Raw genomic sequence first — 24161 nt, 5'->3', positions numbered from 1 at the left:
CACACGTATACAGTGGTTCTCTTTCTTTCTCTGGGCCAATTCCTGTTGATATTGTTGGTGGAAGAGAAGAAAGAAATCATTATCTCGACTCCTCTTTTGTGGGAACTCACATGCTCCATTCTTCTCACCTCCTTTTCAGTTACTGTGTGAAGTCATCCACTGGTCTAGGGTTTGGTACATTGATGACTCTAGATTGGTCAAGTAAGATGTTCTATCCCTGTGACAGGAAGCTATGCAGATTTGGACAGGGAGGGACCCTCTCTGACTCAATCCCACCAAAATCAAGTGGCTATGAGTATTTGGTCTATCAGATCTAGAGATATTCCATCTCTGACTGGAGGTGGGATTGCATTTCTCCATTTAAGAGTGTGCAATCTGGCAGTTTTCCTAGGCTCATGGCTCCTGCTTGAGGAGCAGGTTGTAGCCTTAGCCAGGAAGACTTTGCATAGCTTCATCTGGTGCCCCAGTTCTGTCCTTTCCTAGAATTGGAGACTCTTCAGATAGTCACTGATTGTTCTGACCTAGGGTTCCTGATACAGTAAAAAACACATGTGTCGTCTGGTCCATGTTCCTCCCCAACCTCCTCACTGTGCGACTCTGCTGCCAGGTCCGCAGACCGCCGGCGGACCACAACACTGATGTCCTGGTCACCTCATGGCCTAACTACTGTAGCATGTTCTTCACAGTGCTACTCTTGAAGAGCATTCAGAATTTTCAGTTGGTCCAGAATGCAGCAGTGATGGCGATGATGGGCATGACTTGGTATATCGATGTACCTTCGTGGTTCAAGGTACTTGATAATAATTTTAAAGCAGTGATTCCCAACCTTTTTGGGGGCATGCCCCACCTAAGCATCTTTAAGAGCCGAGGTGGCACAGTGGTTAGGGTGCAGTACTGCAGGCCACTTCGGCTGACTGCTATCTGCAGTTCAGCGGTTCAAATCTCACCGGCTCAAGGTTGACTCAGCCTTCCATCCTTCCGAGGTGGGTGAAATGAGGACCCAGACTGTGGGGGCAATATGCTGACTCTGTAAACTGCTTAGAAAGGGCTGAAAGCCCTATGAAGCGGTATATAAGTCTAACTGCTATTGCTATTGCTATTGCTAAAATCCTGATGCTCCCCTGTGACATATAATTCTTACTTTTCTCAAAAAGTGAATTCTACTTGTGTGAGGAAGCGTAAAAGGTTATTAACTTGGTTCAAACAAGGTTCAAATTGCCCCCCCATTAAAAATCAAATCCCCCCCCCCCTGTGGGGCCTGGGCCCCATGTTGAGAACCACTGCTTTAAAGTCTTACATGGCACAGGGCCCAATTATCTAAGGAACCACATATCTCTCATAGTATCAACCTGCCTGATTTAATCAGGCAGGGTTGGCACTCTCTGAGTTCCTTTGATTGAATAAAACCCTCTATCGGGATGCCAGAAATGCCCATTCTCTAACGCAGTGTTTTTCAACCTTTTTTGTGCAAAGGCACACTTTTTTCATGAAAAAAATCACGAGGCACACCACCATTAGAAAATGTTAAAAAAAATTAACTCTGTGCCTATATTGACTATATATAAAGTAATTTTCCCACGGCACACCTTACACTATGTCACGGCACACTAGTGTGCCGCGGCACAGTGGTTGAAAAACACTGCTCTAACGTATAACTTGCTCATTGGAATGAAGCTCTCCCTGAGATCCAGATGGCTCCCACCCTGCTGGTGCTTTGAAGGGCCTTAAAGACTTGACTTCCCCCAGGCCTTTATCAACAACAAGTGAAATTGCCTGGATTTTCTGGGTTTGTTTATCTTCTGTTCGCGTCAACTTTTCTTCCTTTATTTTTGTTTCTCGCTGTTGCTGTTTTCACAAACATCAGGCAACAGCTCTCCAGCCAAATGTACTCATCCAGTCTGCTCTTCTAGAGAGGATCTGACCCCCCCACCCCCCACCCTCATTTTGTGAGGTAAAGCAGGTATGGATCAGACAGCAGGCATTCTTGGTGGAAATACAGAATTTTTCAGCCCTACTTTGCAGATGTTTTTGAAATAACCCAAAAGCTCAATTCTAACAAGTCTTTAGTCCCAGTTGAATGTTTGCGGGTAGCTTATCTTGAGTTTGCTTTTGCTTTCTCGTGGTGTTTTTGTTATACTGTGGTTTCTTTTTGTTTTGGCCTTCATTTGTGGTTTTATGATGCCCAAGGCCTCCGGGACTGGGCTAGGTCAAAAGTACAGTTAAATAAAGAAACAAACAAAATCAATTTCTATACTTGTTCCTAAACAAAAGAGGAATCCATTATAAATTGCAGCTGGAGCTGCTGGGAGATATATTAACGCTGAAGATCTATTCGTGGCTAACTGAGACAGACGTTATTGGGAGGAAAGACTATTCTTCCCACAATTGCCCCCTGAAAAGGAGAGGAAATGTGGACCTCAGAGCCAAAACGGGAAGGCTCTACAATCTAATGGGTTTCTACCTCAATAATGAAAATAACCCAGGAAAGAGGAAAAGAACATACTGTTACTTGCAACTTGGGAAGAGACACAAATCAGCAGCTTAGCAGCTCTGTGTCCTAGGTAATAAACTTTGCATTCCAGGCAGAGCAGGGATCTAAGTGATCAGCATGTAACAGATACCGAGATAAACAAAGATGAAGGCGAACTAATTAATCTAGATCATTTTTTTAAAAAAAACACTTTGAGTTGCCTTGCAGGCCCTCTCCCCACTGCTGAGTCAAAATGCTTTGAGTGAGCAGAACATTTTAACAGGGTGAAAATGGTTGACCCCAATGAGTGTCCCTGTGCCTGGCTCTTTGCCTCAGTTTCAGATGACTGCCAACCCCATGACTCCCCTCCAAGGTAGGGTTACCAGATATCTGAACAGGGAAAGGGACAATTGAAAAAGTGGATAATGGATACACTACCTATATGGTATTTGAATTTTTATTCATTGGAGTGGAAAGGATTACAAGTGGGTAAAGAGGCACACAGTAAAGTGGGGAATAAACATTGAGAAGGTACTAGCCCTTAAGAGATGGGACGAGGTGGCGCAGTGGTTAAATGCAGCACTGCAGGCTACTTCAGCTGACTGCAGTTCTGCAGTTCGGCTGTTCAAATCTCACTGGCTCAGGGTTGACTCAGCCTTCCATCCTTCCGAGGTGGGTAAAATGAGGACCCAGACTGTGGGGGCAATATGCTGACTCTGTAAACCGCTTAGAGAGGGCTGAAAGCCCTATGAAGCGGTATATAAGTCTAACTGCTATTGCTATTGCTATTGGCTCAGTGGTTAAGATGCTGAGCTTGTCGATCAGAAGTTCGGCAGTTCAGCAGTTCGAATCCCTAGCGCCACATAACAAGTGCTACTGTGCAATGGGAGAAGCTCCCATCATATGTTCCAGCTTCTGCCAACCTAGCAGTTCGAAAGCATGTAAAAAATGCAAAGTAGAAAAATAGGGACCACCTTTGGTGGGAAGGTAACAGCGCTCCGTGCACCTTCGGTGTTTAGTCATACCAGCCATATGACCACGGAGAGCGCTGGTTCTTCAGCTTAGCAACTAAGATGAACACCGCCCCCTAAAATCAGGAACGACTAGCACGCATGTGCAGGGGGAACCTTTATCTTTACCTTAGCCCTTAAGAGGCAAAAGGCTTCAACTTCTAATTGAAGTCTGGCCAATTTTAGGCAGCTGTCACACTGGTGGAAGGGTATTAATTAAGTTCACAGAGCTGAGCTTGTAAACTTGGGGTTAATACTTATTGGGGAAATGCTATGCTACAGTGAAAAACTGCTTGAGAACAAATACCCCAAAAGCTGAATTATTTTTGATGTTAAGGTTATGCCTGCCAGACAAAGGACATCAGAACAAAAGAGCCTCCTTTTGCTGAACCACTGATAATCATACTCTGAGATAATGGGTGCTCCTACAGAACATAGTACTTTGGGGCTACTCTTGAATGGTGACAAAAGAATAGGGAAATGCTACTTTAATCCTAATATGGTTAAGTATGGCTGAGAAAGCCCATTTCGGAGTTGAAGACAATAGGAAGACAAGATCATGAAACACGGTAGAAAAAAAAAGATTGTTGCTACCACAAGATGTTTATGCCATGGTTAAACACAAGTGGAAAGGACCTTTAGCGAAAGGGTTACATTAACGTGTCACAAAGGAATATCTGGGTGAATTTTATTGCATGATGGTGGTTTGTGAGTATGCTTGAGAGTATTCTGGCTCAGGTTTTTTTGAGAACTTTTATACCTCACCTTTCCCATTCCAGAATGAGCATGTCCCATCTTTACCACCACGGGGTATTTGGAGGATGTCAGCTGAAAAAAGAAGAAGAAGGAAGAATCACCAAATGTTGGTAATCACTGCTATTAGGCATCGTGGTCACTGCATTAAAAGGTCACTGCATTAAAAGAAATTAGAACACTGCAAAACAAGGGGCCATGTACAGTGGTGCTTAAAAGTTTACAAAACCTCTTGAATGTTCAACATTTCTGAATAAATATGACCTAAAACATCACCTGTTCTCCACCCGTCCTAAAGCTAGATAAAGAGATCCCAATTAAAATGAGCCAAAAATGTTCATTTACAGAGGAAAATGATCCGAATGGCCATGCACAAATAAATAAACAATCTCAATAAATAAATGAACAAGTATGAATTGTTTTCAATCTTAATATGAAATGGGGGTCTTGTAAGCAAGTGAGAGTCAATGGAAGGAAAGCAGGGCAGGCAGACAAGCTGATTGTTCTGTTACAACTCAATGATTCCTTAATACTTGGTGATTTGTAAGTTAAATACACTGAATGGTATAAAATTCCACCATTCCAGTGACATTTGATCTGTAACGTTGCAACTCTCCAGTGTTAAATAAACCTGCATGTATCAACTTGAAATCCAGCCTAAATTTTTAAGAAATAAATGTTCACCCCAAAAGAATATATTTGCTCCATCTATTAATTTATGAATTACTTTTCCAGACAATTGCAACATATTCCATATGACACACAAATGTTATTCTTGCTGATAATTGTGCATGTATTTGTTGCAGACTACGTTTACCCCAGGAACCATGGATTCTAAAAGGCTTAAATATATTGCTAGGAAAGAGATTTTCAAGATGTTGCCATGATTTGCAAAAGTTACTAGTATCACGCATCATGCATGTAAATTGTAAAGAATAATAGTATTCTGTTTGAACTTCAAAGTATATGGGATAGGAAGAAACTGTTGTATTTTTATTTCTGATTGTAAAATTTTCCTGTTACCCTGAGTGGGTTTTTAATGTAACTGATTACATGCCTCAATTTGCTATCAGTCTTCCCAGGGGTTAGCTTCAAAAACTTTAGCAAGGGGTTCTCTGTTTGGTTGCTGGGTGGGCATGGCCTAGTCGGCCTCCTGCACCACAGCGGGGGGCAGAGGTGGGTTCCTACCAGTTCGCACTGATTTGGTAGAACCGGTTCGTCAAATCTACCGAACCGGTTAGAAGAGGTTCCACCAGTGGACCTGGAAAGCAGTCACACCTACAGAAGAGGTTCCAAAATTTTTTGAAACCCACCACTGGTCCTTGGATATGATTATTCAACACTATCATGCTCATATTTATAAAACTCAGTGCCTCTGCGAAAGGTAAGGATGACTACTGCGTTTGTGGTGCAATCAGAACATTGCATGTGTTCCTATGCTTAAGATTAGGAATAATCTAAACTGCTCAAAGTTAGTGCAACAGGAAGAAACTGAGTTCAATGCAGAGATGTTATTAACTTCTTTTTTTTAAATTTCCTTTGTCTTAATATATTTTAAACTGTGTTTGTTAAAAATCTATACCGTGTACGGGCTCTGGGAAGTCAGGGGGGGAAGGGAGGTGGGGTGTTGGGGGGGGGAGGGGGATATATAGTATGTGTTAGATTTTAAAGTAACGCGACTGCACTTGTATACTGTTGCTCTTTAATTCCACTGTAAAAATAGGACAAGCTGAATATATTAATAGATAGTAGAAATACACCGAAGGGAGGAGTAGAGGGATAGAAGAAAGAGGGGTAGAGAGGGTAGGAGAGAGGATTGGAGGGAGGGTGAGAAGGAAGGGAGGGAGTGTACCGGGAGAGAGGAGTGGTAGAGGGGGAGGGGAAGTAGGGTAGAGGGGAATGATGGAGGGAAGATGGAAAGTTGGAGGGGGGCGAAAGAAAGGGTGTATGGAGGGTCGAAGATGTACGTTGGGTTTCTATTTTGGGGGGTATTGTTGACAAGAGGAATGGCTGTGTTTATTGTTTAATGTTATATGGCCCCGGTTATGCACAGTATATATGTGACTGTACGAAAATGAAAATGGAAAATAAAAACACATTTACACATTATATATATATAATGATTTTGACGCAATAAAGAAATACTAAAATAGAACATTACGTGTGTTGAAGTTGTTTTAACGCAAACCAAAGATGCCTTTTAAAAAACAAGTTTACATCATATTCTTATGCAGGCCAGTGCTGTGTGTGAGGTAATTTAAGGTGGTTCTGACAAGTGTGGTCGGCATCTTCATATCCGGTCACATGGGTGGCAAGCCACTCCCATCCGGTCACATGGGCGGCAAGCCATTCCCACAAAGGAGGCCACACCCACAGAGTAGGTTCAAACAATTTTTGAAACCCACCACAGCCTGAAGGTATCTGCCTAGCCTACCAGGTCACCTTATGGAATACATTCATACTCAGAGGGGTGGGAGAGGGAAGGTGGCAGAGAGGGAGCAGGGAGAGACAGAAAGAGAGAGGGGGGCACTAACAAGGAGAGGGAGGGAGTGAGGAAGAGAGAGAGAGAGAGTGAAAGAGAGAGAGAGAGAGACAGAGAGAGACAGAGAGAGACAGAGAGAGAGAGAGAAAGTGCCAGTTTTATGTTTTTATTACTTGGGAAATTATTGTTGTGAGCCACCCAAAGTTGTATTTTAAAATAAGCACCTGGGCAAACCTTTTAAGTACCTAGTGTAAATAAATGAAAAAGGTACTATCCATACCTAACCCTGCTTAAGTGTTTTTCAGCAAGATGAGGCAGATGCTGCCAGTATACCAAACACAGAATAAAGCTGCTCTCAAACTATGTTCTTCTGGGAAATGAGGAATACAAAATAGTAGTGACATCCTTGCAAGTAGTCCTCAATTTATGACTGTAATTGATCCTGGAATTACAGTCCTAAATCATGGCGATGGTTAAGTTATTATATTGTAATATAATCCCCCAGAGGATGCTTTTGAGCTTGGACCTGAAAGTGCAGATAATGTAAAATATTATGGCTGGGTTGCCAAATAGGGCGATTTATCAGGATTTTATTGCATTTATTTGGAAGTTAACTGCTTGGGTTGCCAATTTACTATTGAACTAAACTGAAATATACATTATATAAAGCCCTGGTTATCTTAGGACAGGTTTGATAAACCTTTTTAGTTGCTGAATGCCACATCGTAATATGCAGGGTTCCCTCCCCGCAAACTTGTTATTCATTAAATTGTCCAAAATCTCATAAGGCTGCGATATCTTACTATATTTTGAGCATCCCACTACAGATGTTGTGCAAAATAGGCATTTTGAGGAAGGCACAGGTAGCACAGGTAAGAAAGCAGAAATCTTGCAATGCTGCCTTCCCATGACTTTGGATCTTTATATATCTATATCATCTATATATCTATATCTATATCTATATCTATATCTATATCTATATCTATATCTATATCTATATCTATATCTATATCTATATCTATATCTATATCTATATCTATATCTATACCTATACCTATACCTATACCTATACCTATACCTATACCTATATCTATGTTGTATTTGTGCTGATAAATAAAGGGAGACTAGTATAGATCTATTTCAAGCTGTTTAGTTCTCATCAGCTAGCCACACCCTTACTGGGATTCGAACCTTCAGTAAGGGTGTGGCTAGCTGATGAGAGCTAAATAGCTTGAAATAGATCTATACTAGTCTCCCTTTATTTATTTATCAGCACAAATACAACACAAATATAACAAAGGCAACAGTAAAAATATTGGGTTTCTGTCGTGATGGACTCTTGTGACGAGCCGATTGACAGATAATGGAAGCAGTTAGCTTCCTCCCATAATTGGGGCATACCAGGGGTTGTGACACTAAATATATCTATATCTATATCTATATCTATATCTATATCTATATCTATATCTATATCTATATCTATATCTATATCTATATCTATATCTATATCTATATCTATATCTATATCTATATCTATATCTATATCTATCTATCTATCCACACACATACATACACACACATATATATATATATATACACATATATATACATACACATATATCTATACATACATACATACATACATACATACATACATACATATGTATATTAGTGTGCAACTGTCTAATTGTATTCATGGAATTCTGCCGAAGACCCATTCAGATGATGTTGTCTTCTATTTGTAACTCTCTGTGTCTTAGCAACATTTCATCCATAATTTCTCTTACCATAAAAACAATACATTGCGGAAGGGGAGACAGAATACTTGCACAATGACTTTCTCTAGTGATGATGTAAATTATTTGAGGGCTCACTGATTAATATGATTTTGTCCTGTGATTTACTATATCATTTTGGAATGATACGTAAAGGTACAGTAGATAAATAGATTTAAGGGAAAAAAATTTAGTGTTAAAGATGTTAAATTCTAAAACTCTGGAATCTGATATTTTTCAGGAGTTATGGTTGTTTCTGGCCTGGGGCAATGCTAAGAAAATTATTTTGAGGAAAGAGAAAAGTAGTAATATTTCTGGTAGTAAGGATTAGATTCAAGAGTTATATGACATCCATTTTAAAAAGGCAATTTTATCTCTTAATCAAAAGAGACTACTGTGGATTTTCTGACATTTTGTAATAGTAGACAACATTTTTTCTAAGATAACTTTAGAAATCTGTTTTGATTGACAGATATAGTTTTCACCATTTTTGTTGTTCACTTGTTTTGTTTTTATAGGGTTTTTAAATGTATTTTTCGCTTTCCCCCAAAATTCTGTAATTTTTCTATTTTTTTCTGTAAAAGAAAGAAAAAGAACCCCAATTTCACCTGTATTCTTATCACCAAGAAAGAATATACTTTCTTACCCCGCTAAAGAAGATCATATGGGAACTCAGGGGAATTTACTTAAAGTCACACTGGCTGGGAATTACACAAGTTGAAGTCCAACTTATTGAAGGATATCAAGTTGACTTTATCAGGTCCAGAGGTTTGATTCATCACAAAATCCCTCAACTCTCATCATCAGCATGGAATTAGCATGCAAATGATTTTGCCTGTTACACAACCATTGTATAGTCACCAGATATGACTGTCTAAAGTTCATCTTCCTACGTAGGAATTTTGTAATATATGAAGCACCACCAAAATCAAATGTGGGATATGCAATGCTCTCAGAGAGCCAACTCCGGAAGTTACACTCGGGCCAAGAAGTTACATTCAGGTCATAGGTGGAGATACAAAATAACATGTAAAAAGTCCCAGTGTGTTTCTAAATCCGACTGGTTTACTGCGAGATACCTATGCATCCAAGTACATGTTCAATCTTTATTACCAATATTTGCTAAAATCTAAATGGTGTACAAAAAATATCTCACTGTGGGAAAACTAAAATCAGCTGCCTCATTCATAGAATTTTACAGTGTTTGGAGGATGTTTAGACAACGCTTTTCACTTGTAAGATTCCTGTGCTTCTCTATTGTCTTTTTTTCTTACGCAACATTAAGAATGGAAAAATATTAACTTCCTGGCAGGAAGATTCAGTTGGAATTCGAATGATTCCATTGGAAGATTTCTACCAATACGCATGTCCTGGTATTATGTTTTAGGAACAGTGAACAAACAGCTCGAACATCACTCATTCAATTCAGATTTGTTTAAAAAAAAGGAAGAAATAGATTGAGAGTAAGTAATGGGGATTTCAACCTTTACAAATGAATTGAGCAACATTTCGGGTGCTGGCACCACATTCAAAGTTATTATGCAATTATTTCTTCGTAATCAATTTTTACAGAAAGAAAACAAAGATGGAAGAAGTAATGGGAAAATACAAGAATGCAGGTTTAAGAAGATGGTTTCTGAACTGAATGCACAACTGGTAAATGAAGTGAGATGAATGCAAAATTTTATATATACATATACATATATTCTCTAAACAACTTGATAGATTTTGATGAAATGGGTGGACTTCTTTTATTAGAGAAAAACATCTGCATTTATTGGACATTTTGCAAAAAATAAAAACGATGAATTTGTGAGATATGACTAGACATGATAGATTATAGAAAGAACAATTATGATATAATTGTTTTAGAGAGAGAAATTAAAAACAGATTTGTACTTATAACTGCTGTGAAGAATATCAAAGGCCATTTTTATCTTATTTCTTTCTTTTATATTTTTCTTCAACTTTTTTCTTTTCTTGCACTTCTTATACATTTTTCATGATGTTTTTCTTCTTTTTTATATTAGTTTGTTATTTTTACCTTCTTGTTTGAAAATTTTAATAAAAATTATATAAAAACAAACAAGAATTATAGTCACCTCTAGCCCATGTAATGTAGAAAGAATCAATATCATGAAAGATCAAGTGACCTTTAGCAGAAAAGATAGTTTCACATTACTGTAGTATGGAAACACATTTTGGAAATACAGATAGGATTTTCAAATTTTGCAAATTCAAAACTTTGATTCTGAAATCTGTCTTTTAATATTTATAATGACATAAAGCATGCACATTTATTTTTTTAGGTTATCTACAAGAGCATATTTCTTATTTAGATGTCTACTAGGATCAGTGGTGGGTTTCAAAAAAATTTGGAACCTCTTCTGTAGGTGTGGCCTGCTTTCCGGGTCCACTGGTGGAACCTCTTCTAACCGGTTCGGTAGATTTGACGAACCGGTTCTACGAACTGGTGCGAACTGGTAGGAACCCACCTCTGACTAGGATTAGCAAAATGACAAAATAACAGAAATCCTATAAAATTTATTAACAGTGACTGCAAAACAATCCTTCACATTGAACATGATTGCAGAGCATTACTATACAATTAAAAATTGGTTTTTTGACATCCTCAAATGTTAGTGTTTATATACAGGTAGTCCTTGGTGAATAATAGCAACTGGAATTTCCATCACTAAGTGATGTGGTTGGGAAGTGCAGTGCAACTGATGGCCTCACTTAGTGACGGCAGTTCCAGCACTTCCTGGTTGCCGTCATTAAGGGAACCCCACAGTGTCATTAAGCAAGGACCTTAGGTAGTCACCATTTGCAACCTATGGCTTCCCCATTGACTTTGCTTGTAGGAAGTCAACAAAGATTGCAAATGGTATCTACATGAATGCAGACCAGTTTAAGGACTGGTCATAAATACCTCTGGCGCAGCATTGTCACAAGTTCAAAGGATCACTGAGCAAAGTGTTTGTTAAGCAAATAGCACCTGTATTAGCCAGTCAGTTAATATCAAAAATCAGAAAAATGTTACTATCACTATTTTCAGAACTTCTGTAACAGGAAATATTTTATTTACTTCCCCCATTTAACGGCTTCCTTTTCTCATACTAACACTTCTTAACAGAGGAGTTAGTCTTCAGGGTTAAAGCAGGACACAAATTCCAACTGATCTCCAGTTCTTAGCAAGTAGAGGGATTAAGCCACAGAGAAACAAGACTACTCAGGGAAACAAGGAATTTCTCATCAAGACCAGACATTCTTTCAAAGGTTGCAATTTTGAAAACCACATGTCAACTTAATATTAATGTTCAAGGCAAATCCTTGTCATCAACGCATCCAGAAAACGGAGCGAACGTTAAAAAAACAAGGAATTAGTGAGCAGTCCTGGGAAGCTAGGAGGTCTGTCAAGGTATCAGGCAGTAGCAGGGGTTTGATAAATCTGTCAAAAACACTTTGAACAACAAGAACAAATACTTTACATATTCTGGCAAAAAAACACAACTAGCTGTAGTCAGATTAGCAACATAAGAGGTGGCATTTAGCTGGTCTTCACTGATCTACAAAATAGTTTAGAGACCCTGGAAAAGAACCTTGGTTCCTTGAAAATGTCAACATCACTTTTAAATATCCAGAGAAGGGGTAATTTAATTATAGTTTCATTTCCAAGAGAGAGAAAAAAACCAAACAAATTTAAGGAACCACATGCCACTTTATACCACATTATTTGTATACTGGTGTAGTAAGGTCACCAAAAATCACTATTAGGTTATTTTTTTTAAGCCAGGAGGTATGCCGATGGTTCCCCATGTTCTGGAAATCTACCCTTCCAGTTTTAAAGCACTATTTGTCCTCAAATTGTTTTGGATTGTAAACAATGTTGGGGACTTGTAGTTCTCTAAGGCAGTGTTTCTCAACCTTGGCAACTTGAAGATGTCTGGACTTCAACTCCCAGAATTCCCCAGCCAGCGAATGCTGGCTGGGGAATTCTGGGAGTTGAAGTCCGGACATCTTCAAGTTGCCAAGGTTGAGAAACACTGCTCTAAGGAACCCATAAATGGTGCTTTCTAAGTATGTATGCAATTTCCATCACATACACTGCCTCATTTAGCATTGTATTTCCCACTGCAATCATTAGACATATAGAAGAATGCAGTACAAGTAGTAGTCCTCCACTTACAACCACAATTGAGCCCAGAATTTATGTTGCTAAGTGAGAAATTTATTAAGTGAGGTTTTTTTTTTACAACTTTCCTTGCCACAGTTGTTAAGTAAATCAGTTGCTAAATTTATAACACGGTTGTTAAGTGAATCTGGCTTCTCCATTGACTTGGCTTATCAGAAGGACGCAAAAATGTCTCCGAATGTAAATCATGTGACTATGGGGATACTGCAATGGTCATAAGTATGAAAAATGGTCATAGGTCACTGCTGTAGGTTGGGACTTCCTGTGTAACGTAATTGCTATTGATGGTCCTTCCTAGGCAGATGAACAGATTTGAGATTTACTGTTAAATTAACATGAATGGTACAGGTAGTGCGAACTTACGACCAGTCACTTAATGGACTCAGAGAAAGCTAAGTGGGAACCAGACAGGTGTGAAATTCTGAAGACCTTCCCACCCACCCCCAACAGCCACCTGTGTTTGTGTGATCACATTTTGGACACTTGGCAATTGGCTTGCATTTATGGCCATTTGTAGAGTCCCGTGGTCACATGACTATGATTTAGACATCCACCACCACCACCACCCGGAAACTGGGGTTTACTACTGGTTTCTGGCAAAAAGGCCCCATAGCCAACAATGGACTCACTTAATAACGTGGCATTTGCTTAGCAGCCATGTGCTCACTTCATGATGGTCACATTCACTTAATGACCGGTGCAAAAAAGGTTGTAAAATTGGGCGTGCTCATGTGGTGACCCATTTAAAGACCATCCCTACTTACAACTCTAATTGCGGACTCAATTATGGTCGCACGTTGAGGATGACCTGTGTTGTGTGGTTAATTGCTTGGTTTTTCACGTTTACCTTATTTTAAATAGCACCTACTTTACTTGATGTGGAAATGGAACAGACCAAGAAAAAAAACAGTGTTTTTAAACCTTTAAACCATACAGTACTTTGGACAAAAATCCCCACCACCAACATCACAATCTCTTGAGATATTATTAGCACTTTTGAAAGATGGAATTATTCTTAGGAAGCCCACAAAGAAGAATGAGGTTTAAAAATCCTCCCTCTTTTGATCAATCCTTCCTCTTCGCCACTTCCAGTGAAGAAGACAGTGAATAATAAACACGCATAAATGTTAAGCATAGTCTGGATTTTGATTTCACAAGGTCTGTACTCTCCAAATACTTAAAACTCCTACTCTTGATTCCCGCTAAAAATGCAGTCCCAACAGGAAACTTATGAAGTGACGCTGTACTTGCATTACATGTAACTTTTTCATGTGGTAATTACTGGAGCAATTCCAGTCACCAGAATCATTATGGGAGCAGCAATGAGGGAAGACATTATCTCAGCGGTAAACACCCCCCCCCCCCCCCCGCTCATCCACTTGGTCACAGCATCATTTTGCAGAAAGCTGTGGGCTTCCCCGCTCCTGCCCCCCCCCCCCGCCTCACAATTATGCCACCTTTTTTTTTCTTTACGGAATAATGTGACATTAAATTCTTCTGCCACTTTCCGTATCACATTGCTGGGGATTCATCAGTCCTGCCAGGATGCCCAAATCTCTGACATATTGTTTTCTCACCTTTTAATTTTAGTCAGTCCCTGCCAAATTAAGTACACTGCACAAATGCTGCAATCGATGTGAGCTGTATAATCTCAAGATCTAGTTTGCAAAATGGGCCAGGAAACAGCGATCAACCTCAAAAAGGTGAAGTTTTTGGATCCCTTGACTGCGATTATTTTTTTAGCTAATTCGCTTCATTCTGTAAATAAACATTACTTTGCTGTATTGCGCTGCACATCATTTTGCTCTTTCCCCCTGATATTTCATTTCCCTTTCAGGCCTTGAATATCACTGCAGAGTTTTAAGCAATGGCTGGACCACTCAGTTTTTACACACACACACACACACACACACACACACACACACACACACACACCAGTGGTGGGATTCAAACATTTTTACTACCGGTTCTCTGGGCATAGCTTAGTGGGTGTGGCATGACATAGCTTGGTGGGTGTAACAGTGGAAAGTTACTACAAAAATCCCCATTTCCAGAGGTGGTTTCTTACTGGTTCGGCCAAATAGGTCAGGGGTAGTCAACCTTTTTATACCTACCGCCCACTTCTGTTAGTAATAAAATTTTCTAGCCACCCACTGGTTCCACAGTAATGGTGATTTATAAAGTAGGGAAGTAACTTCACTTTATAAAATTTACAAAGCAGAGTTACAGCAAACCCCTACAGCCCACCATGAAAGCTAGTGGGCGGTAGGGACCAGGTTGACTACCACTGGAATAGGTAGTAACTCGGCTTGCCACACCCCCAAACCAGTTCTATTGTCTGTGCCGTGTTGAATTTCGGTTCTGCATATGCACAGAACAATCTTCATTGCCAAAATGTAATTTTCCTTTTCTTTTCTGATGTTCTGCGCATGCACAGAGCTTTTTAGGAGGAAATGCACCCGAGCGCATAGACACAAAAAATTGTGCGCCGAACTGGCAGAAATGCTGGCAGCGACCCACTCTTGCCCATTTCCTCCCGATCAGCTGGGACTCGGGAGGCAGGAGCCCGTGGTGGGGCTGGTCATGTCTCCTGGCAGGGTCCTGGAGACTACATGTCCTTATCCATATTGGGCCACCAGATGTACTTCCAGGCAAGTAACCTTCATCTGTACTATCCCCAGGTGATCCTCGTGGAGGGTTCCCATGGCTCGCCTCCGCAGCCTCTGGAGTACAATGACTCTCTCCCCCCACAACAAGCAACCCGTGATAGTTGATAGTTCTGCCTGCTTACTCTGGTAGCTCTGGAACTCCTCACTCAGCTTCTCCTGTGGCCACCCCCTCAACACCCAGTTCAGAACCTTTCGCAAGCCCTTGTCCTTTTGTGTTTGCTCGGCGATGTCCCTGGCGGTGACTGAGCTGGCTGAGTCAACGTCGATCAGCAGTACCATGGTGGTGGGGGTGGGATCGTCCACCAGGTCCGGTAACGGGCAACAGCTGAGTGCATTGGCATGGCTGATGTCCTTCCCTGGGTGGTGGATCAGCTTGTAGTCGTATGCCGTGAGAAAAATGGCCCATCTGGTCATTCTTGGGGACATTTACAGCGGGGTTTGTTGGTTCCTGGCGAGGACCCCCAGCAGTGGCTTATGGACTGTGATGAGTTCAAAATGTCTGCCATACATGTACTCATGGAATGTCTTGATCCCTGCAACTGCAGCTAAGGCTTCCTTGTTGATCTGGCTGTAGTTGCGTTCAGCCAGGGACAAGGTCTTGGAGTAATAGGCTATGGGAGCCTCTGATCTATCCGGTAGGCAATGGCTGAGCACCGCTCCGACTCCGAAGGGGGAGGCATCACAGGTGATCTGAACCGGCAAAGTATAGTTGAACTGGATGAGTACGCTGTTGGAGGATAGGAGCTCTTTTACCGCTGTGAAGGCCCGGTCTTCATTCTGTCCCCAGGTCCACGGTGCCATGTTTCCCAGGAGCTTGTGCAGAGGCTCAGCAACGGTGGCCTTCTGTTGTAAAAAAATACTATAAAACTTCAATAGCCCTAAGAAGGCTTGGAGTGCTGTCTTGTTCCTTGGGGTGGGGGCGTTTCTAATGGCCTTTACTTTGCTGTCGGTGGGGTGGATGCCAGACCCATCTATGAGGTATCCCAGGAACTCTACCTGCCTCATGCCGATTTTACATTTCTTTGGGTTCACTTTAAGTCCCTTCTCCTTGAACTTCCCCAAAGTCTCGCGCACACATTCCATCAACTGCTCTATGGAGTCCCCTGAGATGAATATGTCTTCAAAGTATGGCACCACCCCCAGGATTCCTTGCAGTAGCAAGGAATATGTATTAAACACTGAAACAGTCCTGGGGCTATGCTGACTCCAAATTGCAGTCTGGTGCATTTGAAAGCCCCCCTGTGGGTCACAATCATCTGTGCTTCCGTGATGGCTTCATCAACAGGCAATTGTTCGTATGCCTGGGCCAGGTCCAGTTTGCCGAATATTTTCCTGCTTCCTAGGGAATACAACAGATGTTGCACAACTGGCACCGGGTACACGCTTTGCTGTAAGGCCTTATTTGCCGTACACTTGTAATCTGTGCAGAGGTGGACGAAACCATCTGGTTTCACGGGGTGACTATTGGGGTTTCCCATACTGCGTGGTCGGTCGGCACGAGGATTCCTTGAGCAATTAGTTTGTCCAATTGCTCATCCACCTTGGGCCGTAGAGCAAAGGGAACCCTTCGGGGTTTAAGCCTGATGGGGGTTACATAGGGATCTAGGTTAAATGAAATGGGTTTTCCCCTTCATAGGCATCTAGTTTGGTTTTCCTTACGTTCGCTGCCGAGTTATCTGATGACTCAGCTGCCCGGGCTTTCTCGACCATGTCCTTGAATGAGACTCTCCTTCTGATTAGCAGTTTCTTTTGCAAGGAGAGGTCTCTCATTCCTAGGATGGTCCGGTCCTTCATCATTTCTTCTGGGTTGATGAATTTGCACCAGGTCATGATTTCTTGGAGGCTGGCCATGAAATCGTTCACTGTCTCTCCTTCCCGTTGGCGCCAGTGGTAAAATTTATTCCGGCTCACCATGGGGGCGGCGGATGGCACGTAGTGGTCTTCCAGGGCATGTTGTAGGGTTGTTCATGCGACGGTCTCTACATCTGCTTGGGCAATCAATGCCTGTGCCATCTTATAAATTTTTGTTCCACAGTAAGTTAGGAATAATGCCCATTTCCTATTGTCCGGCCTGTCCTAGTAGTTGTTGGCTTCCAGGAACATCCAGAATCACCCCATGTATGTGTGCATCCATCGGCGGGTCGAAGATCGCTGGTGCAGGGGGTGCTTGTGATGCCATCTCATGCTGTGGTGCAGGATCTTGGTCCTTCTGCTCAATGGCTGCTTGTCCAACAAGGGTTCTCTAGTCCCTTTTCCTTCGTCGCCAGTGTTAGATTGGCAAGAAGCAGATGTCAAGAGGCGCAAGTGAGTTTCAGCACTTTTTATTGCAAGAGTAAGTGACAACGCTCTGCCGGCTGGGCTGCCGGAACTCACCTTTTAAGGAGCTCCGGCAGCCCAGCCAGCCAATGACAGTTGTTTAAACTTCCCGGGGTTTGGGCAATCTATCCCCAGTAAGCATGTGAAAACATGTACATTTAACAACGTACGTACGTAACAGCGATGGTCTCCATCCTTCTTTCTCAGAAAGAAATAAGCTGAATGATGGCAGTCTTCTAGCAGATAGAAGTTCACTGCCAGGGCAGTCAGTGTTCTAAAGTGAAGGATTTAGATTTAGATTTAGATTTAGATTTATTTATTTATAGGCCGCCCTTTTCCCTGAGGGGACTCAGGGCGGCTTACAATCAAAAAAGGAAGGGGAGTGTAGGACAATACCAAAAAGAAATGTGCACAAAGTAAATTAGACAGTAAAACTCAACATTCACTCAGCATTCGGGAGGGGCGAAAATAAGATTATCCCCAGGCCTGACGGGCTAGCCAGTTCTTGAGGGCTGTGCGGAAGGCCTGGATGGTGGTGAGGGTACGAATCTCCACGGGGAGATTGTTCCATAGTGTCGGAGCCGCAACAGAGAAGGCTCTCCTCCGAGTAGTCGCCAGTCGGCACTGACTGGCGGATGGAATACGGAGGAGGCCAACTCTATGCGATCTGATGGGACGCAGGGAGGTAATTGGCAGAAGGCGGTCTCTCAAATAGCCAGATCCACTACCATGGAGCGCTTTATAGGTGGTGAGTAGGACCTTGAAGTGCAGGATAAATATGCATGGGAAAGTGTTGGTTTCTGTGTGTCACAAGAGCCCGGTACTCTGATAGAATGCCAAATCAGGGAAAAACGTATGAAGACACAGAAAGAAAGAAAAGGTTCTGCAGATTATCCCTCCAGTATTCTCAGACCGACAGCTGCCTCCAGGGCCTTGCTACATGCAATTTGACAAGGTGCATCCCCTCAACTCAAAATCCCTGCCCACGGTTTCCTCTTTGGGGCCCGTTCTGTTGCAATCCCAATTGCGATTACTACCAGCACTTTGCCCCCACACATAAATATCGTCAGGCTTCCCATCCGTTTTGCCGAGAGGGGCGAGAGCAGCTGTTTCCAACTGAGGCCTGGCTCTCAGCCCAGCCTGAGTTTCCTTTTCAGACAAATGCCTGGCTATTCAGCCTTACACCAGTTCCAGGAACAATGGATTATTCAGGGAAAGTGAACCACCCCCATATAACTAAATACACAAACCGTTAACACTCCATCCTTAGCAGCAACTGCAGTGAATTGGTTTGTCTGAGCCATGCTCCAAATAAACCGATCTGCTTTCTTCTCACTAACCTCACTGCCCACTCAGAGCCAAGATTAGAATTTATGGTTCCTGGTTTCAAACTCAACCAGGTCTAACCGCAGAGAATATAAGAATAGAACTTTTAAGTCTTGGATCTCGGTTACATGCTAAGCGACCAAAAGTTCATTTGATGTCGTTGACATGAATATCCTGCTTTTTAAACTCTAGCCCAGAAAGCTTTTAAAGAAATTTACTCCCAAAGTTGTGTTTACGACGCACACTTTGTATATGGAAAGTTTCTTACTGAATTTGCTTGGCTTCGCTTTAACAGATGAGGGGAAAGTTCTGTCTCATCATTTTTTAAAAAATGTAGTGGGGTGGAAGGGAACTTTAAACATAGTTTTCTGCAATATACTGATAGATTTCCCATCATATACCATATTTATTCAATGAATGAAAGTTAATTGAATTTATTCCAAGCCAGTGCTTGTCAAAAGAGCTACCATTTTTATTTTAACATTTTGGTATTATTTCTCCTCCAGCCCAGAACAATTTTTCTTTCACCAACTTTCAACTCAAAGAACCTCATTGGTTTATTCATTCTAAATTCTAATTCCTAATTCGGATTACCAAAGAGAAATATAGTATGTGCAGTCCAGGGGTGGGTTTCTCGCCCCGTTCCAACCGGTTCAGTTGGAACGAGGCCGGCGGCGTCCTCGTGCACGCGCGCAGTGCGCGCATGTACGCGTGCGGCGCACGCATGCGTACTAGCGTCTGTGCGATGCTCCAGCTGCTCCTGGAGGATCACGCAGGCGCTGTATGCATCCTGCGCATGCGTGGAAGCGCAGAATTCAGCAAAACCGGGTAAGGAGTGGGCGCGGGCGCACGCGGGTGCGCGGGCGCAGGGGGGGCCCTTCGCCGTTCCCGGAAGTTACTTACTTCCGGGTTCGGCGACCAACCGGATCGCAGGGACCGCCGCGAACCGGTTGAAACCCACCCCTGGTGCAGTCGGTAGAATGCATGGTAAGTTAGACAGATTTTTCCCTCTCCAGGTTAAAGGAAATTGCAACTTTGAATGTTTCTCACTAAGGACAAAATTAACTTAAGGTGAAAGCCTAGCTCTCTTGCCAATGTGCTATTTTTCTGCAGGCAGAAAAGGTGGCGGGAAGAAGTTTCCTCAAAAATGCTACGTCTATGCCTAGCTCAAAAGAGATTGTTCTCTCTCTGCATTCCCACTTATGGCATTCATCTTACTATAATCGCTCTCACAGCAATTGTCTAATTTACCTTCATAATAGCTCGATTAGGTTGTATGATAGTATGATGGACATGGTTATGAACAGTAGTGGGATGCTGCCGGTTTAACAACTTGTTCAATGAATGCGCACTTTACACACACACGCTCCTAAAGCGCTTTCACGCAGTGCTGAAAATGGAGCATTTAGAAGCTCAACTGATTCCCTTCCACATCAGCAACAGTAAGTAGAAAAGCCAGGGAGGGAAATTAGCTAGATGAGCTAGAAAGCAGGAAATAAAGGATGGGATAGGGCAGGGGCGGAGAGGCGGGGCCAACTGATAGTCGGAGTTACCGGTTCGCCCGAACTGGTCCGAACTGACTGAATACCACTTCTGGTTATGAAAAATTGAGGCTGAAATAACTTTTCCATGATCATTCAGGAATTTCAGATGGCCCCAATCTCCTAACTTCACATCTTTAGCTGAATCTTACATTCTCATGGATTCTGTCCATTCACCATCTTCCAAGCAGAGTCCTCCATACATTTACCTCCTGCCAAACAAGTTTTGTAATCCAAATAGTGAATGATGAAGTTTCCAAAGGCCAGAACAATGGGACACAACCTAAGGAAAATCACTCAAGCACTTGGAAAATTCTATTTTCAGTGGCTGTTTGATTTGTACAGACTTCCAGTGTGTTTTGTAGTGTTGCTTGATTGATCATTCAGATCTAAGGACTTTGGGGTTATTTGAATAAGGGAAAGATTATGAGGCTACTTACTTGGCTCTCTTTGACATTTTACTCAGGATCAGGGAAGTCAGCAAGGAAAGGCAACCAGATTGCAATATAAAGGTAGTCCTCAACTTACAGAGCCGAGGTGGCGCAGTGGTTAGGGTGCAGTACTGCAGGCCACTTCAGCTGACTGTTATCTGCAGCTCAGCGATTCTAATCTCACCGGCTCAAGGTTGACTCAGCCTTCCATCCTTCCGAGGTGGGTGAAATGAGGACCCAGACTGTGGGGGTGATATGCTGACTCTGTAAACCGCTTAGAGAGGGCTGAAAGCCCTATGAAGCAGTATATAAGTCTAACTGCTAACACAACAGTTCATTTAGTGACTGTTCAAAGCTACAATGGTACTGAAAAAAGTGATGTATGACCATTTTTCACACAATCGTTGCAGTGTCCCCACTGTCAAGCGATCATCAGATGCTGGGCAACTGATTCATTTATTTATTATGGTTGCAATGTCCTGGGGTCATGTGACCCCCTTTTGTGACTTTCTGACTAAGTCAAATGGGGAAGCCACTTAACAATCGTGTTACTAACTTAACAACTGCAATGATTCACTTAACAAATATGGCAAAAAAAAAAGTCACAAAATGGGGCAAAGTTCACTTAACAAATGTAGAAAGAAAGATCGTAAAATAGGGCAAAGATCACTTAACAAATTTCTCACTTAACAAGAAAAATTTGGAGCTTAGTTGTGATCATAAGTCAAGGACTACTTATTCCACTGCATTACGCTGGTGAATCATGCTGCATGTCTTGAATTATAAGTCGCCCCAAGTCATTGTGAGTCTGGCAGCATACAAATTTAAAAAATTATTAACAAATATAACATTTCGGTAATTCCAGTTCGCTGCCAGTGAATTATTTTCCTGATATTAAATTATCAACTTGCCATTTCATACCAAGCAGATTGTCATTACACTGCTGTTAATTAGTAAAATTAACTACAAATAACTTATAAAGCCCTTCATGGTATTGGATCTGGGTACTTGAGAGACCGCCTTCTGCCAATTACCTCCCACAGACCCGTTAGATCGCACAGGGTCGGCCTCCTCCGGGTTCCGTCTACCAGCCAATGCCATCTGGCTACCACCCGGGGGAGGGCCTTCTCTGTTGCAGCTCCGGCCCTCTGGAATGAACTCCCCGCGGAGATTCGGACCCTCACCCCTCTCCAGGCCTTCCGGAAAGCCGTCAAAACCTGGCTGTGCCGGCAGGCCTGGGGTTGATGAGTTCCCCTCCCCTCTCGACTTGTATGGCTGTATGACTCTTGTGTATTTTAATTATATGTATTGTGTTTGTATCCCCTTTCCCCTTTTGAGTTGTTCGCCGCCCTGAGTCCCTCCCGGAGAAGGGCGGCATACAAATAAATTAAATCTGAATCTGAATCTGAATCTGAAAAATGAGGATATGTGTCATTAAAACACGTGGCTTACACTGAAATGCAATTCCTAGACATACATTTTTAAGGGTAGAGAACATTAATGACAGGAGGAAAAGTTAACATGGAAGTGTACAAGTGTATATATTTTTTTCCCCAATCTGTTTACATGGTGCAATATGTGCAGTTTGTGCAATAGGTAATAAAATACCTTTGAATGGTATTTTAAGATAACTCTGCAAGTCAAAAGCCTACCTTTGACATTCTGCATCACAGCGATGGGTGGTTGCTATGCAACCAAGAGTTTAAGTTATTTGAAAGTGAAAGTAGACCAACTTATTTGGATTGAAGACCAGAAGCAGCTGTCTGCTCCAGAAATTGGTCACGATTCTAAGTTTTAAAAACTTAGTGGGTGGACAAGTCCCATCTCCGGGCCCCCCAACTGCTCCGCCAGTTCTATTCTGCTTATCCTGACAAGCCCTAGTTGACTCTTCTTCCTGACTTTCTCTCTCCCCCCCCCATTTTTCTTTTTCTCTTTTTTGTTGTTCGTCTGTTTGTTTGTGTTTTGTCGTTTTCCAGGCCTGACCGCCTTTTTCCAGAGGAGGGCCGGATGTCAGCCTCTGCTTTGCTGCTGCTTCGGCTGCCATTGAAACGGGGAGGGGGGCATGGTATTTGGGAGGGGATTACTAATTGTGCTGGAGGAAGATTCTGGAGTTTCTGCTGCCTGTCTTACTGCGCATGCGGAGGAGGTTTCCCGCCAAGGCCAACGGCACCGACATTCCATCTTGGTGATGCCTTTTGAAGTTATCTCGCACTTGACACTTGGAAGAATTATGATTGGACTGTAACTGGGATGCCAAGGGGAGGGGAATGGGTTATTGTATATATCATTTGCTTTCGCGCCTAAATAATCAGTCTTCGCTTTGCTACGCTTCTGATCATTTATAATTAGTAAAAGTACACTTGATTTCTATCAATGGAGTCTCGTGGTTTTCTTTCCTAATTATTCAATGAAGGAGTGCTGACAGTCTAACAATCACAAAATTTTGAAGAACCAATAATGTTGGATACATGGGAAAAGATATGGGTAAGAAATATAAAATTCACACAAGCCCAGAATTTGAGAGAGAACTTTTATAAGATGTTTTATAGATGGCATTTAGATCCTAAAAAACTGGCCTGTATGTATCCGAATCTACAGCCTAAATGCTGGAGATGTGATTGTGTCGATGCTACATATTACCATATATGGTGGACTTGTAAAAAGGTTAAAGCATTTTGGATAAAAATATGGTGGATTATGCAAAATGTTCTTTAAAAAAGGATAAAGTTTACCCCTCAGTTATTCCTGGTAGGCACAACTACTGATTGTACTGTTATAGAGACTAACTTGATTTTGTATTTAATAACGGCAGCAAGACTGTTGGTGGCGCAATACTGGAAGAAGGAAGATTTGCCTACTATTCAAGAATGGACATTAAAAGTCACAAGCTTAGCAGAGACGGCTAAAATATCAGCATATCTCAAGGACCACTTAAATGAGAAATATAAACTGGAATGAAGAAGATGGATTGACTATATTCAAAATAAATACGAGACTAAGAAATTCCAGATAGTTTATGACTGAAGAAGCAAGGAATGATATAATCTGTTTAGAGTTAGCCTAACAAAAGAGGAGTTAAAGCTCAAATGAAAGATGATATTAACTTTTTTTAAAGTTTATTTTAGAACATCTTTGTTAAAGATTTATACCCTGTATTTGTTCTGGGAAGTCGGGGGTCGGGAGGGGAGGGTGG

At 41.9% G+C, this 24161-nt stretch overlaps 2 protein-coding genes across 3 annotated transcripts in view; both read right to left on the bottom strand.

Annotated features, from left to right (window-relative positions):
* The window catches only part of LOC148048331 (uncharacterized), a 433893-nt gene that overhangs the window by 120368 nt on the left and 289364 nt on the right, over positions 1-24161 (bottom strand). The window lies entirely within an intron of this gene.
* SYN1 (synapsin I) overlaps positions 1-24161 on the bottom strand; it is a 121723-nt gene that overhangs the window by 14433 nt on the left and 83129 nt on the right. For both annotated transcript variants that reach the window (XM_087710740.1, XM_087710739.1), the window contains exon 6: positions 4246-4308. In XM_087710740.1, coding sequence (XP_087566866.1) covers positions 4246-4308 — 63 coding nt within the window. The remainder of the gene's footprint in view (positions 1-4245; positions 4309-24161) is intronic.

This window comes from Thamnophis sirtalis, unplaced genomic scaffold (genome assembly GCF_051295495.1).
Source record: "Thamnophis sirtalis isolate CommonGarterSnake01/CBP01778 unplaced genomic scaffold, rThaSir2_p1.2 scaffold_3, whole genome shotgun sequence".
Lineage (NCBI taxonomy): Eukaryota > Metazoa > Chordata > Lepidosauria > Squamata > Natricidae > Thamnophis > Thamnophis sirtalis.
Note: the sequence above shows the minus strand (reverse complement) of the source record. Positions and strands in the feature narration are given on the sequence as shown.